This window comes from Alosa alosa, chromosome 10 (assembly GCF_017589495.1).
Source record: "Alosa alosa isolate M-15738 ecotype Scorff River chromosome 10, AALO_Geno_1.1, whole genome shotgun sequence".
In the NCBI taxonomy this organism is placed as follows: Eukaryota; Metazoa; Chordata; class Actinopteri; order Clupeiformes; family Clupeidae; genus Alosa; species Alosa alosa.
The window spans coordinates 18696617-18712019 of record NC_063198.1 but is presented as its reverse complement, the minus strand read 5'-3'; the positions used below and the strand labels follow the sequence as shown (position 1 = coordinate 18712019).

The 15403-nt window shown below is 41.0% G+C and overlaps 2 protein-coding genes across 3 annotated transcripts; one reads left to right on the top strand and one right to left on the bottom strand.

Moving 5' to 3' along the window:
• The first annotated feature begins 416 nt into the window (after positions 1–416).
• rpn2 (ribophorin II) lies at positions 417–12184 on the top strand. Its single transcript, XM_048255744.1, has 18 exons — positions 417–503; positions 1139–1326; positions 1456–1551; positions 1721–1896; positions 2312–2387; positions 2991–3125; positions 4008–4184; positions 4645–4769; positions 4954–5059; positions 5532–5623; positions 5716–5830; positions 6123–6317; positions 6520–6606; positions 8030–8125; positions 8523–8598; positions 8888–9017; positions 10756–10850; positions 11439–12184. The coding sequence occupies exons 1-17, from the start codon at positions 491–493 to the stop codon at positions 10805–10807; spliced, it is 1935 nt and encodes a 644-aa protein (XP_048111701.1). The 5' UTR covers positions 417–490; the 3' UTR covers positions 10808–10850; positions 11439–12184.
• A 171-nt stretch (positions 12185–12355) lies between these two features.
• On the bottom strand, positions 12356–15396 carry ghrh (growth hormone releasing hormone). 2 transcript variants are annotated; one of them, XM_048255742.1, is made up of 6 exons: positions 15267–15396; positions 14777–14880; positions 13474–13581; positions 13259–13363; positions 13042–13170; positions 12356–12524 (listed from the first exon to the last, which is right to left on the bottom strand). In XM_048255742.1, exons 2-6 carry the CDS (start codon positions 14854–14856, stop codon positions 12503–12505), a joined length of 444 nt encoding a protein of 147 aa, XP_048111699.1. In that variant the 5' UTR covers positions 14857–14880; positions 15267–15396; the 3' UTR covers positions 12356–12502. The 2 variants fall into 2 exon arrangements, with proteins under 2 accessions (XP_048111699.1, XP_048111700.1); XM_048255743.1 differs by having other exon boundaries at positions 13042–13167.
• Between the last annotated feature and the right edge of the window lie 7 nt (positions 15397–15403).

The following is a 15403-nucleotide window of genomic DNA, read 5'->3' as shown; positions in this document are numbered from 1 at the left end:
AGACCAATGAGAAAGAGACACAATACCTCCAAAACACCTCCCGCCCACTCACTACAAACCAGAGTGATTATTCTTTTCTTAAATATAAATGTCCATTATATAGATAATGCTTTAGCAAAACGGACTATTACGTTATTTATTTGTGATTGCTTTAACACGCAGATATATTTTTTAAATGTGCCCAGAACAGTAATAAAATGTTGTACATTCGCTGGATTCGGAATCACCCAACCATTCTGTCGGATAGGGAACAAAGATATTTTACACTACGGGTTAGTAAAGATTTCATAAAATAATTATAATAAGACTTAACAAATATACAAGCATAATGTCAGAAGTACTGTTGGGTGCATTTGATATCGATTGAAATTGTTACATGACAATTAAGAAAGTTGATTTCTGACATTCTCACCCATCAACACAACATGGTATATCCAAATCAGATCCCGGAACTATTCGTTAGACTTGTGGTGACGCTGCATTCGGCGACATGGCGCAAACTAGTAAGTGAGATTTTCTTGGTTTGTCATTTAATATTTTGCAAGTTGTCTACAGTACAATCGCTGTTCTGCAGCACAGCATTTTAAACCCTAAAGTAATCCAACAGAAATACCACTTACATCGAAAACATTCAGCGTTCCATTCAATTTTAGTTCTGCAAGTCGGTCAATGGCTCGTGCAGGTACCCATCCATAATGAATGGCTGAAGAGACCTAGCTAGCTTTATAGCTAATCAAATAGCCTACATACTCTGTGAAATGGGATGTGCTGGCAGCCTGGCCAGTCGACTTATTATTTGACCGGTGGCCATTATGAGCTTAATGCGCTGTAGTTTTGTTTTCTTAGAATATCTTAAAAACGTATACGTAGTCAATAGACTGCTGAGATGACAAGCTAGACGTGTGCATGCCAGACATAGCTAAGTGGCTAGCTAACATTAACTAGCTACCTGAAAACGGTGATCGTTGCTTTCTTGTTCTTAAATGTTTTGGACGTTGTAGTTATATTACTTTCCCATGATACAAGCACCAGTACACACAGTATGAGTATGAATGTTTGACGCAAAGTGCTGCCACAAAGTGTGTTATACTGTGTGAGACAATTGCTATGGAATGACTACTTCCTTGTCTGAATCCAGGGTTACTTTGTTTGGTGCTCCTTGCGCTGGCGGTCGGGGCTCAAGCCCTAACCCCGTCTCATCACCTAACAGCGTCTGATGTGGCACGACTGGAAGCCCGGCTGGCCCAGCCCTTCACAGACCTGCAGTCTGCATACTTCTCCATTGTTGGCCTGAGCAAGTTGGGAGTGACTGTAGCGGATGCAGATGTAAGCATCTACAGTATACACATGTCCAATCTACCAATAAATATGACTTATGAGTAAGAATGATGGTGTCCATAAGATTAAGCGCAAATGAAAAGGAGATTGAATTTTAAATGTTGCCTGTCTCCACAGGAAGCATGCCGATTCCTGAAGTCAAATCTGGATCCATCAAATATTGAGTCTTTATTCTATGCTGCTGAGTCTGGTCAAGCACTTGCAGGATGTGAGGTAAGTGTAATATTATGTGTTTTTTGCTTTTTATGTTGAACTTTAATTAAATGTCAGATACTCCACTTCATTGTGGTATGTGTGTTAACTTTAAGGTTATTTTGGCCTGTTATGTTAAACCTGCATCCTAATTGGCAACCTCAACACACTTTTGTCAACCTCTGCACAGATCCCAGTGTCAAATGAGACCCGGGACCTCCTGCTGGCCGCAGTGAGTGAGGACTCCAGCGTGGCTCAGATCTATCAGGCAGTGGGCACCCTCAACTCCCTGGGACTCCCTCTAGCCTCCCAGGAAGTGGTCAGTGCTCTCTCCGCCCGCATCACCAAAGAGGACAATGTACTTGGGTAAGTGTTTTGAGTTTTTATCGAGAGGGTGAGTCATTTGGCAAATGCTGTTAGCCATCGTAGCTTGAGATAAGGTGTGCAGTTGTAATGTTTGTGTTCTATGTAAAGTTGCAATCAATTTCATTCTTTTTTTTTTTGGTTCTGAGCTTAACAAGAAGAGCTATCGGAACTGTATTTGCTGTGATGTGACATTATTTTCTGGGCAGGACTGAGAAACAGTTGCCAGTTGAGCTCTTTTGGCTTTGAATGAAGTGCTTGGTCATTGCCTAAATCACGACCAACTTGGATGTCAATTTGAATACTCACAAGGAAACTAGGATTGGTGTGATCTAGAGATCATGCTCTCTATTTTAAATGATTTTTGTTTCAGTGTGAGTTATTTTAATCTCTCTCTCTCTCTCTCTCTCTGGTGTAGAATCATCTATGCCCTCCACACAGCTGCTCGTCTCTCTCAGCAGGCAGAACTGGGTGGGATCCTGGAGGAGATTGAGGTAAGTGCACACTTGTAAGTGTTTTGTGAGACCTGTAGATGGGGCTTCGGAGCATCAGATAATCACCTTTAGTTTACACTCAGCTTCTGAAGTGTTAATAGAGATTTGTGTAATCTTATACACTTAAAGTTTTAACCTTGTTTTTTTGGTTTGTTATTTTTTATTTGTCATACTAATGCAGTCACCCACAGAAGTACATGTACAAGTCTCCAAATTACCTTTATTATGTGTGTGTGTGTGTATGTATGTATGTGTATATATATATATATATATATATATATATATATATATATATATATATATATATATATATATATATATATATATATATAATGATGCAAAAAGAAAGCATACGTGTTTGTCAAAAATCTGCAAAAGAATAAGCAAATCAGAACTATGGACCCTTTCAAGAGAGTTCCATTCTCAGCATCATAGTTGGCCCCACAAGACTTCCTTTTTAACATTCCATATGTTATCTTAATGCACCCAGATATAGGGGGGGCCCAAATAGAACGTTCAAGCATTGTTTTTGTTTACCTTGTTGAAAGGGTCTATTAAATCCATGATGGTCAGATTCACTAATTCACCCTGATGTGTCCCCAGGACCTGGCAGCTCGTCTGGATGACCTTGGTGGACTTTTCCTTCAATTTGAAGAAGGCCTGGAGGCCACTGCCTTGTTTGTCAGTGCCGCCTATGGTCTGTCCGACCATATGGATATGGAGCCCCCACTTAAAGAGGTACACTATTTACCTGATATTATGTGTTGACGGACATGTTCCGTATCCTGGAAATCCAGAGTTCTCGCGAGAGCACAATTTGAATTTGCTCAGCGATTCACTCTGGCAATGAGTAATGATGCTCATTAACTATGCCCATGGAACCAAGCTGCACCAATCACATCGGTGTATCTGATATACAGTACAGTAGTACAGCTAAACAGATGACGTCAGCGCTGCAACCTCAAAGTCCCGAATCAGTCAGTAAACAGTGGTCGTAGTGTTATCCAATTGTGTGCAGTGGTATTTTCAAATGCATGCTTGGTGCCGCCCCTCGAGTTGGGCCCTTTTCATTACTCATAGCCAGACCCTTAAATCTTTCTAGATTTGGGTCTGGATTTCCAGGCTACATGTTTAGCACTTTTGTTTGCAAATTAGTAAGTACTATACCTAATGGTTGAAGGACCAGGGAAATCAATCAGGAGATGATGTAGTACATGAGAGCGGTGCAGCACTGTTACAGTAAAATAAAAAATACTGAACTACTAAAATAAAGCACGTAGCTGAAGCATTCCAGTAGCGAGCGTATAAATGGTTTTAAAAGACTGGTCTAATTTTTTCAATTGTGCGCATTGTTATCACTTCTGGTGTAGCCAGTTCCATTGATTATTGTGGAAACTAATGGCTGCAGCATAATCTATGCATGAAATGCCTCAGGCATAGACTGTATATATGGGTTGTGTTGTACTGTGTTTGAGGGTATATTTAGGTGAAACATCCTAGTCATTGCTTGATGAACATGTCTCTTTGCTCTTCAGGGAGAAACCTGGTGTTATTGTGGAATTGTCAGAATTGCTGGGCAGTTAGCTCACAGTAAATCACATTTAATTTTGCCTTTCACAGGACCAGGTCATCCAGCTGGTGAACTCCATCTTCAGTAAGAAGTCCTGGGACTCTCTGGCGGAGGCCTTCAGCGTGGCCAGTGCAGCTGCTGCCCTCTCCAGCAACCGCTTCCACGTGCCCGTGATCGTCAGTGCCCAGGGCCCCGCCTCTGTGTCCCACAGCCAGCCCACCCTGCAGGTAAACACTGAGGCTGCCTTCACACTTGGTCCGTTTAACTGGACCGAGCCTGAGTGGGATTGCTCCCCTGTAACCGTCTAGCTGGTCTTGGGTTTGCACCTGAGTTCGGTAGACTGTGTTAACACGGTCAAAAATAACCAATGGTCCAAATGAACTCTGGTCTGGACCAAAGGGTCTAGTGTGAATGTACCATGAATCTGGAGTGGCTACATTTTGGGTAAACTCTATGAGGAAAATGTACATGGATGGCTGAATTCTCAGAAAGCAGTTGTACTAGTGAAAGAAAATATCAGTTTGGAGTAAATTAACTTTGTTTTGGTTAGGACCATGTCATGGAGTTCAGTGGCACATAGTTGTTAACTATTATATGACTTTTTAGGATAATTGTCATTAAAAGGACTGACTGTCTGAAATGGTTTTAAATGAGTCGTTAATCTTTGCCTGTTGTCCCGTTCCTCAGCTCCAGGTGACCGATGTGCTTTGCCAGCCCCTGGTGTCTGCCAATGTGGTGGTGGAGAGTGCAAGCGATGTGGCTTCAAAGAGAGTCATCCTGAGCCAGACCCCCTTCACTTTCTACGAGAGTAAGTACCTCCCTTTTACTGACTCAAATCAAGATCAGGTGCTCTTAATGGCTTTTGTGTCATAAAGAGGAAAACTGATAGAAAGCAGTAACACACATTTGGACCATCAGAAAATGAAGTTTTGTTGTTGTTGTTTTGAACCAGTATTTGTGTGATTTTGTTTAAAATCCTTTACATTTCTTTCACAGTGGTGTCTTTGAGCTGAATTTCATGGACAGCCAACCGGCCAGCGGCTACTACCAGTTTGCTATTGCCGTCACTGGAGACAGCAGGCTTATTGCAAACCATGTTGAGGTTGGTGTGCACTCACTTCACAAACTTAATTGACATTTGGAACTTCTAACATTTATGTCAGATTTAGGAATAATTTATTTTGCAGACATTATGCAGGTCTGCAGTTTAATTGCTCTGGGCTTGTCATCAGATGATTCAGAAACTCATTAAGGCTGATTTTTGTCTGTGGGCTGGCAATTAATTGGTTGAATGCTTGACAGGCCTGGGCTCAAGGGCAGTTAATCACACAATACATATTTTTCTGTTTCTTTGGGGTCGCCACAGGTAATTAGATTAACAATAACATATTAGCATTAGAGGTAAAGGTCAAACCAATTAACCAGAGTTATTTTTTTACAGTTGATTCATAAATAGCATGACCGATTGCAGACGTTTTACCATTCCATAGTCACCTTTGTACAGTTTGACTCAAGAGTGCACATGTCAAGGGTCTGTATTTATTATAACGATTTCTGCCTTCTTATTTTGTTAGCTCAAAGTGAAGGTGTCTACAGAGGTAGCCATCACTAATATGGACCTCTCTGTGGTAGACAAGGACCAGAGTATTGGAACCAAGACCACAAGGTGAACGTCTTTAATTGACTAACTATTATACCATTGTTTCTCCATCATTAGCTGTTTCTGAGTACTAATGCTGTGCGGTACTGTCTTCTCAGAGTGGACCATCCCAGCAAGGCGAAGAACTCCTTCATGGCTGACAGCCACCAGAACTTTGCCATGTCCTTCCAGCTAGTGGATGTCAATACAGGGGTTGAACTCACCCCCCATCAGGTATGCATAATTTAATTGGTCCCTCTGCCATCATAAAACTGGTACATGCTCTGGAAAAGTGAACATTTTTCTTACATAGAATATAGAATTAATGCATGTTGATTGTCTTGTAGCTCAAGTACTCTTATAAAGTGTAAAATAATGAGTTACCTATGGTTCCTACATGTGCTGTGCTGAATATCATTTTTCCCCCTTAGAAGTGAAAACTAAAATTTTAACTGGCTCATTTTATATTGAAATTAAGTCTGGAACGAGTTTTACTGGGAATTTTTTTTTTACTCTTCCTTCTCAGGTGTTTGTGAGGCTGCACAACCAGAAGACTGGACAGGAGGTGGTGTTTGTGGCCGAGCCAGACACAAAGAATGTGTACAAGTTTGAACTGGACACAGCCGAGAGGAAGTCTGAGTTTGACTCCATGTCAGGCACCTACGCCCTCTACCTGATGATAGGAGACGCCACCCTGCAGAACCCCATCCTCTGGAATGTGGTAAGTGACCGCTGAAGATGCCAAACTACAAGAGACTTTGAATGAACAATGTTAGAGGCTTTAGATTTTTCAAACTATATACTGTCTTTGTTGGGGTTTTTTTTGTTGTCAATGTTATGGACAAAATTGTGAACAGCTTTGGCACTCAAACCATTTCATACCTGTAGTGCCATATTGTTTAATTTCTACCACCTTTTCACAGGCTGATGTCGTACTGAAGTTCCTGGACGAGGAGGCCCCTTCAGCTGTCCAGGCTAAAACCCTCTATGTCCCTAAGCCTGAGATCAAGGTATATTACTCTGATACCACACCATCAAACTCTACTACAACCACAACATCAGCAGCAACAGCTTGTATTTATATAGCGCTTTATCAAGGCACCCAAAGTGCTTTACAGTGAAGGGGAACCTCACTAGCCACCACTAATGCATAGCACCCACCTGGGTGATTCATGGCAGCCATTATGAGCCAGAACACTCACAACGCACAGCAGCTTGAAGTGGTGGAGAGTTAGGGAATGCCACATATACATATACAGCCAGTGTACTAGGGCTGCACGATATTAGGAAAACATGCGATATGCGATAACATTATTGAGTACTGCGATAACGATATAACTTTCGATATTTAAATATTTAATGTTTTTCTCCACCTCATGTTTTTCTCCAACCTCATACGCTGCGCATCCCACGTTATTAGGCTACCGGCATGCCGAGTGCAGCGGAAAGTGAAAGTAAGGGGTTGCGATCGCACAGTCCAACGAAGTAGGCTAAACAACTTTTGCAAACAACGAATCCTGATACCTCTCTGCTGCTGTCTGGGGCTTTTGCTAAATGCAAATCATGAAATACGATATATTTTAGATATATCGTGCAGCCCTACAGTGTACCCACATATACAGGCCATGTGTGTATCTCAGCTTGGGAAGTAGCCATACTGTTGAATCTCATGAAGGGATAAAGGTCCATCTTGCAACCTGCAAACAGGGCTCCCACGGTCATGGGGAAACCTGGAAAAGTCATGGAATTGTAAAATCCCATTTTCCAGGCCTGGATAAATCATAGAGTTCAGTAAATTCCTTGAAGGTTTTGGAAAAGTCATGACATTTCATTGTCCAACCAGGGACTCAGGGTAGCGTATATCATGTGGCAAAGTTCGGTTGCTTCCTTCATAGATAATGAATGATGGGGGAGAAAACACATTTTATTGAATTCAAAAAAGGTAGTTCCACCGCGCTTCTGAATTCAGGTCTGGTGTTTCACAGGAGAGGACCGATCATGCGGATAGGGAGAAGGTTGACCGGAGCACACAGAGATGGCTTTTAGTTGTATTTTATTATGGTCCAAAGCAATAGACTAACGTTTCAACACTTCTGTGTCTTCGTCAGAGTACATGATCTCCCATGGAATCTGACGTAGACACAGAAGTGTTGAAACGTTAGTTCCCTCTGTGCTCCGATGAACCTTCTCTTTCTCCACATTTTATCCAGTCTCATATATCACATTACATCATTAGTCCCAACCTGTGGTGTAAAGTAAGCTGTACTTATTGGCTGTGAAAAAAGGCATGGAAGGTTATTGAAACCTTTCAGTAACCTTTTCAAGGTTATTGAAAAGTCATGGAAAGGTTTTGAAATTGTCAGTAAAAAAGGGTGGGAGCCCTGTACAAACTTCAGTAGAGTAGCCTTATGAAGTTATGTTTTTGTTTTTCAGCACTTGTTCCGTGAGCCAGAGAAGAGGCCCCCCAATGTGGTGTCCACCACCTTCACTGCTCTTGTGCTCTCGCCATTCCTGTTACTGCTCATTCTGGTAAGCTGCTTTGTTTGCACTCTCCAGTTTAATATTCCTACGCACTGGACAAGTGTAAAGTATCCCTGCGGTGTATGTGTAGTGTTATTCAGACAAAATAAAATACTTTGTTTGTTTCCAGCCCTTCTGTGTGAAACCTTTTATTTGATATCATATTCACATGTAATTAAAGTGCACTGGATAAGTAGAGCTTTGTGTTGTGAGTGTTTTGGAGCTACTCATGGTCAATTTGAGAGAAGCTCTATCTCTATGAGTCAGCTTTATTTTCTAGTCTTTTGTTATGCTGCTAGACAACACAAACTGATGTTGGTATCTCACGGTCTGTCTATTCCCCTATGGTCCTGTCTCCCCCTTCCTTATGCAACCCTCCCATCTCTCTCTCCTACCTGTCTCACAGTGGTTCAAGCTGGGAGCCAACATTGCCAACCTCAGTCTCTCTCCCAGCACTGTGCTCTTCCATGTTGGCCATGCAGGTGAGCCGAAACATCCACATACATAATGTGTATGTCATCTGTTGAGTTAACCTGCTGTCTTTGGTTTAAAGACAAGGAAGGGCATGTTGGCAAATATATGAAAGAGGATTTAAAAAAAAGATATTATATGTGGATGATTATGTTGTAATGTGCAATGTGTGTTGTAATAAGATGCGGTGCCTTGTGTCTGTCTTCCAACTTGTCAGTGGATAGAGACCCAATGTGGTGATTTTTTTTTTTTTTTTTAAATGTCCTCCACATTAAATGTTATGTTCTGTTTATTTTCCAGCCATGCTTGGTCTCATGTACGTATACTGGACTCACCTCAACATGTTCCAGACCCTTAAATATCTGGCCATCGTCGGCAGTCTCACATTCCTGGCTGGAAACCGCATGCTGGCTCAAAAAGCAGTCAAAAGGTACCCGACCTTCATACACCATCACCCAGACATGTTAATAGACAAAATCACTGCTTTAGTCTTACAATTATTTTGACCTTAGGACCGTTCACACTATAGGAACTTTTTGTAGTTCCTAGAACTGCTTTTTTTCCACGAATTCGTACAGCATGGAATTGGGGATTATTGAGTTCCTCTGACCGCAGTTCCTATTTGAGCACCTTCATGGCGGTAGGGTTTTTTCTTTGCGCATAGGTACCATTACTGATGTACATGCCAACTTGGTCAAGGCAGCAGAAGCGCCATTTTTAAAAATCTCTAAAAATAATTCTGCTACTGTTTAAAATGAAAACTGCACGAGAAGGCTGCAGAGACTGACTGTCACATGAAAAATGCCTTCTGGGCAGATGAGATGAAGGATGAAGGCAATGCTGATTTTTTTTTTTTTTTTTTTTTTAAATGCTTCCTGATACCATGAGCTTCTAGTTTGTCAATACACTCAGTCCTTTTAGGCAAGTCCCTCCACTCGGGCGGCCATATACCAGCGTTTTATGGGCACTCATCGGACACAGTCTTTGGGTCGAACTTCTTGGCGTGCGCCAAGGCTTCCACGACACCAATCTTGCTCCAACGGCGAGATCACAACACATGATTGGCACGATGTCTTCACAACACACCATATGATTGGCTCAATGTATTCACATCACACCACATGATTGGCTCAATGTATTCACATGTCGATGTTTTGCAGAGGAAGGGGTGGGATGGGGTGGGACAAACTAGCCCTATGCATTTCTATGGACTATTTTTTGAGTGCTGTGTCTCCACATTAGAAAGTCTCTGATACACTTCAGTAGCTAGTAACTAATTAATGCTGTTCGTTGCATTACTTTATGTTCGTGTAATAATTGGGCTATTGACGTGTGTGAAGTCGGCACTGTGTGCGAAAGCAAACCGAAAAAAATCCCTAGGTTCTTGGGGGTAGCCTTTCCAGTTAGTAGTGGGTGGAACTGGGTTCTTGGAACTATTATCTGAATGTGCCTATTGTTGACGTATCACCAGAGGGGGAAAAATATCAACGGATTTAAACAGAATTGTGCATTAGTAAGAGGGAGGGCTCTATTCAAAGTGAGCTCAAAGTGTCTTTTCAAAATGTCACTTCTGCATTAGCAGAGCGAAAGACTATCCAGTAGTTTCCTGTTAGCGAACAGTTAGTTGGAATAGGCCTCCCTCCATCTAATGTCCCATGTGAGATCCATGTGGCATACTTCAGAGCAGGCCATGACCCACCAGTCCTTAGCCCTATCCCTGGGGATGTTAGGCAGGCCAGGGCTCACAGTGAAGAGCTTGCCCCAAGAAACCTCTCTCCTGTGGGACATAGGAAGGGCACGAAGGCCAGTCAAGCACTTTGCTACGGTGTAATTGGCTCCCAGAATATGCACAAGAGGGTTCTGTGTGCTGTTGGGTCGTCAGGGTTGGTCGTCAGTGTTCAGTATGACACCCTTGTTAAATCCACGTAGTCTGTCTCTCTGTAAACAGCAGGATGTATAAAACCTGTGCTGTCTGCTTTCTGTAAATCCCACTTCCTTTCCAGTGCCACTCCTGTGAACAGGTCTCACTTTTACTCTTCTCCCTTGTGCTGTCGCTCTCCTGCAGCTTGTTTCCTTAAACCACCTATCCACTCCTCTTTCTCTCTTTGTTTCTCTCTTTTTTCCCCCCATCTGTCTCTCTCTGTCTTTCGTCTTTGCTCCTCTTTCAGGATTGCCGCTGAACAAAGTAGTAGGTTGGCAAAGTATAGGAGCCTGCGGTAAAAACACTCTGAGATAGTATCAAAGCCCAGTCTTCCAGGCTGAAGTAAGGCTTTATTCCACCCACTCCCTCACCCATCTGCTTCCCAAATACCCCTGCATTTCCCTTACTCCACATCAAAGAGCATGGCATGGTGTTGCATTCTGGATCAGTGGTGTGTTTTTGTATGTCATGAGTGTCCGTGTGAGTGAAAGGCTACAACCTCCCAGCTACAGACGCTCGCTGACCATTGCCTCCCACTTTTGTTCTGTTGGTCTATGGAGAGGTTTCCCTGTGTTCTGTTTTTGCATGGCACAGCGGGCAGTGGTTTGAACAGGAGCAGATCTGCCCAGGGTCTGTCCCACAATATAACATAAAATATGTAACATTTCATTCATGTTACACTGTCATGTACCTCATTTACCTCCATATAGATGTGTAAGAAATGTGCATGGGAAATTCGTTAGATTTCATTGTAAGAATAACACTGGTTGTGTCCATGTCGGTCTCAAGTTGTGTTTGGTTGACCAGAGGCTTTCTTTTGTATTGATTTTGTGTGATTGTTTTCCTACAGTGTATACATGTTTGTCTCTGAATTTCAATGCCATTTGCTTGGCCTTTTTTACTGATGTGTCCCCTTTGCATTTTTTTTAGACTTGAGGGGAAATAATGACAAGACATTTCTACAGAAGACAAGAATCCTTCAGTTTGTCGGTGGTTTTATTTAAATCTCATTCAAACAGAAGCCCTTCACACTCAGTAGGCTGAATCAAGACCTCAAGATGTTTGTGAAGTTCTTGCCTCCGTCTTTGGTTGAGTGTAAACTATTTGGGCCCATCATTTTCAGTTTGGTCCAGTCATACAGAAAAAAAAATGCAGTTTATAATTTTCCCATTTTCTAGTAACTGAATGCACTGTACAATGAGAAATGTGAGTTTCTTGACAAATGCTTGTGAATAGACATGGTTTGGCCATAATGTTTCCACTAAAGCCTGTAATATAATGTCAGTGTATGAGTACATTGTTGAATTGAATTCTGTTTTTTATTGTTTTTCACATTGGGGATGGAAATATTGATCTTTAAAAAAAACATTTGAACAGGTGTCAGGTTGTTAAATATGTTTTTGAATGTTTTGGACAAGACTTTGTCTGTAATGGATGTCATGTTATTTTTGGGTGTGTTCATGTGTCAATCTGCTGAATCAGTGGATTGATATTTTTTCCAATTCTAGAATGAAGTCTTTGTATGCTCACTATATCCGTTACAAACAGATAGGAGCCAAAACACTCTAAATCAGGAGAGATTAATCTTGTCCACACACCTCCCTACCACATGCAACACTCAACAATGGCAGACAATGTTTTGTAATTAAAACAAAATAAAAGGATGGGGTGGAACATTCTGGTAGTCCTGTTATGATTTTTGCCAGATGTTTTATTAGCTAATATGGGTTTGTGTCATCATTGGAGTGGACCGTGTCTGCAGCACAAAAACACTCAACTTAAAACCTTTCATTTTAATGTATTATTTATTCAGTGCAATTTTCATACATTCAACACTACTCCTTTTTTGTATGCGCTTAAGACGGTTCAATCCAGGGTAGAGAAGAAGAGATGACCAGTTGATCTCCCGTGTTTAGAGCTGAGGAAAAGATGTCCTTGTGAAGAGGCTCTAGATCCGCAGCAGTGGTTGTGACGATCTTCTCCCGAGAACTTCGTCATAGTGGAAACTGAAAATTCCTGCAAGAATGAAATGCTTTTGCCACTGATCAACTCAGTATGGAACTAGGCTGCACAATTTGGGGAAAAGATCTAATTGTGACTTTTCTGACAGATATTTGTGATTTGCGATATGATTTTTGAATGTCAATTAATTGATTAAGTTCAATATTCTAAATGTCTCTGATTTGTACCACCCCTGATTGGTGTACATACCTGGTGCACAAGAAGCACAGCACCCCCGACCGAAAATGAAGCTCACCAATCTGAATTTATGTGCCACTCACACACTACGCACACCCACCAACCAGAAGTGGCATAGTCAAGGAGGATGAAATGAATATAATAGTCAGTAATGTGACAAAATTATCTGTGCACGATTATTTGTAGCTTTTACGATTAGGTAATTGCGTTGGTTCATATTGCGATTGCGATAATTGTGCAGCCCTATATGGATCTCAAACTTGGAGACTACTTGGGATTGCAATAATGTGCAAGTTGGACTCAAGCACGGAGCGTGGAGAGCAGAGCAAGGTACCTGAGCCTCTGAATGTCCTGTTGCTGGCCCCGATATCTCTCCTCTTTTTGGATGGCTGTAAGGTCCTGTTTGAAGGTATCCTCATAAATGCCTGACTGGCGTTTCTCAAAATGTTCAGTGTCCCCCCTGCTAAACAGACAAAAACAGGACATTGAGAGAGTACTCTAACCTTTCTGGTTTCTTGATGTTCAGAAAAAAAGTACAGTAATGTGCTCACCCTAGTCTCTTCCCCATGACTGACTGAAGAAACTTTCTGGCTGAGATCTGACCCAACACCTTCCTGTAGCTATTTGTGAAGATGGCATCTGCGTGTCTTCCAGTTCTAAAATTGATTTTATTTATGTTTATTTAGAGACGTGAAACCACAATGCATGGTCACATATTTGTATAATAACAATTATTATTAGCATTTTATAATGGTTGTAGACTGGCCTAAACACGGCTTCCTGTGTCTGTGACGAGCTATAATCAGTTTTTGGCAGCTGCAAAGGGTCTTCCAACGTCGAGCTCATTAAGATGGATGTAGCTCTGTGTCCAAACCTGCAGGTCAAAGCACAGGTGAGATATCATTGAACTTTTTCAATTATTTCAGTGTTTATTATTCACACTTCTATCCAGCCTGGTTTGTTTGAGTGTGTTCCATATGGAAAGTGAAGACTGAAGAATCTGCCTTTACAAACACACACAAAAAAGATTACATTTTTATTCAGCGATGGAACTTTCCTTGTGTGTGACACCTACTGATATTAGTGGCAATCACATCTGATAGATTTGATAGATCTGACAAATCTATCTAATACAGATGTATCTGATAAAATGACTCTAAGGCTGAGAACTTAAAAATACAGCATGATTCAATCTTGTTTTATCAACAGCTTGACCTGCACAATGGCCTTGTTGACCTTTGACTACAATGATGGAGAGAAGCCGCTCCTGTGACCTTGCACTATAGAGCTATATTTGAATATCATACTACATATTTCTCATTTGAGTCCAGGCTTTGTCCACTGTCACCTCATCCTTTTGTCCGCATGCTGTGTAACAGGATTTAGAGTGCAACTGCAGGGCTTTCACTTTGGGAGTCTTTGTCATCACTCAACCTTGGTTGAGTTTAAAAAATGGAGCTACATTTCCACAATCTCTGGACAAGGCACAAATGGTTTGCAGCATTCAATAGCTACCTGGAAAGACTGGTGAAAACAGCCACTGCGGATGCCTCATTACATGAATCAGCATAGACACAAAAAAAAACATAATAATTGCAGTACTTCAATGAAACAAAATTGTGTAATTGCCTATATCTCGTAATGCACAGATAACATAATAAACATGAAATATTAGTTTAAATGTTTCTATTTACATAAATACATTGTCAATAAATAATAAAAGCAAAATAATGTAACATAACTCAAATAATGTGGAAAGGTTTTAACAAGATTTTGTGCAAAACAAACATTTATGTAAAATATCATATTTTTTCTTATGTACTAGAAATGAGCTATTATGTGAACACAGTTTACAATGTAAAGGCATTTTAATGCTGTGTGATATGGCTTCCTAAGCCTATATGTCATTCTTATGAAAATTAATTAAATTATAGTTAAAGTCGCTTACAATTACAGTTTAGGGTGAGACTACTTCTAGCCACATAATTTTCTGTCAGAAATATGTGTCAGAATATCTGAGAATATTACACAATTTAGTAGTCAGGTAACAATTGTGTCTTATGACTCACTTCAGTGATGGATACCGAGGAGAACAAGATATAGGCATCAGCAGACAGCACAAAGCCAGTAGTGCGGTCCTCTCCATCATTTTTGGACAGTCCTGGAGGGAAAACTGGAAAGAAATGGCAGGGTCAAAATTACATTACTAAAACCGCTGATGCTATGTTTTTCCCACTTGCTCAGATATTACTGCAGAGGAACTGGGAATTGCTGTTATAACAGCAGTAATGGCTGTTAAATAACCAATAATAGTCTTCTGTAATGTAGAATTTGTTCATTTGTTTGTAATGTCTTACTTAGCCTACATAAGTGTAAATGTCAATATTGCAACATCAAGTCATCATTTCTATGAGGGTCCCAGAGGAAAAAGGGAAATTCCTGTTAAAAATGTGTTAAAAATCTTTAGGCACCAGACTCTCAAGTAAATTAATAAATATTCTAAGATTCCACAACAGCAAAATATGAAAGCATTTTATTTTATAGTCAAAATGTACATACCGGGGTATTGCTGCGCTTTAATATCTCCAACACTCCTGAACGTGAAAATTGGTTGGACTGAGCGGTATCATTCGTGGTCAGTACTTTCAGCACTGCTGATCATCTTCAGACCCTCCTAGATGATAGTGCAGTTGTGG

Coding starts and splice junctions, on each gene's coding strand:
- ghrh (XM_048255742.1), bottom strand. CDS start 14,856: ATGATGGAGAGGACCGCACTACTGGCTTTGTGCTGTCTGCTGATGCCT. Junction 13,582..14,776: donor CCTCGGTATCCATCACTGAA/GTGAGTCATAAG, acceptor TTTGACCTGCAG/GTTTGGACACAGAGCTACAT. Junction 12,525..13,041: donor CAGGACATTCAGAGGCTCAG/GTACCTTGCTCT, acceptor TCATTCTTGCAG/GAATTTTCAGTTTCCACTAT.
- rpn2 (XM_048255744.1), top strand. Junction 2,388..2,990: donor GGATCCTGGAGGAGATTGAG/GTAAGTGCACAC, acceptor ATGTGTCCCCAG/GACCTGGCAGCTCGTCTGGA. Junction 6,318..6,519: donor ACCCCATCCTCTGGAATGTG/GTAAGTGACCGC, acceptor ACCTTTTCACAG/GCTGATGTCGTACTGAAGTT.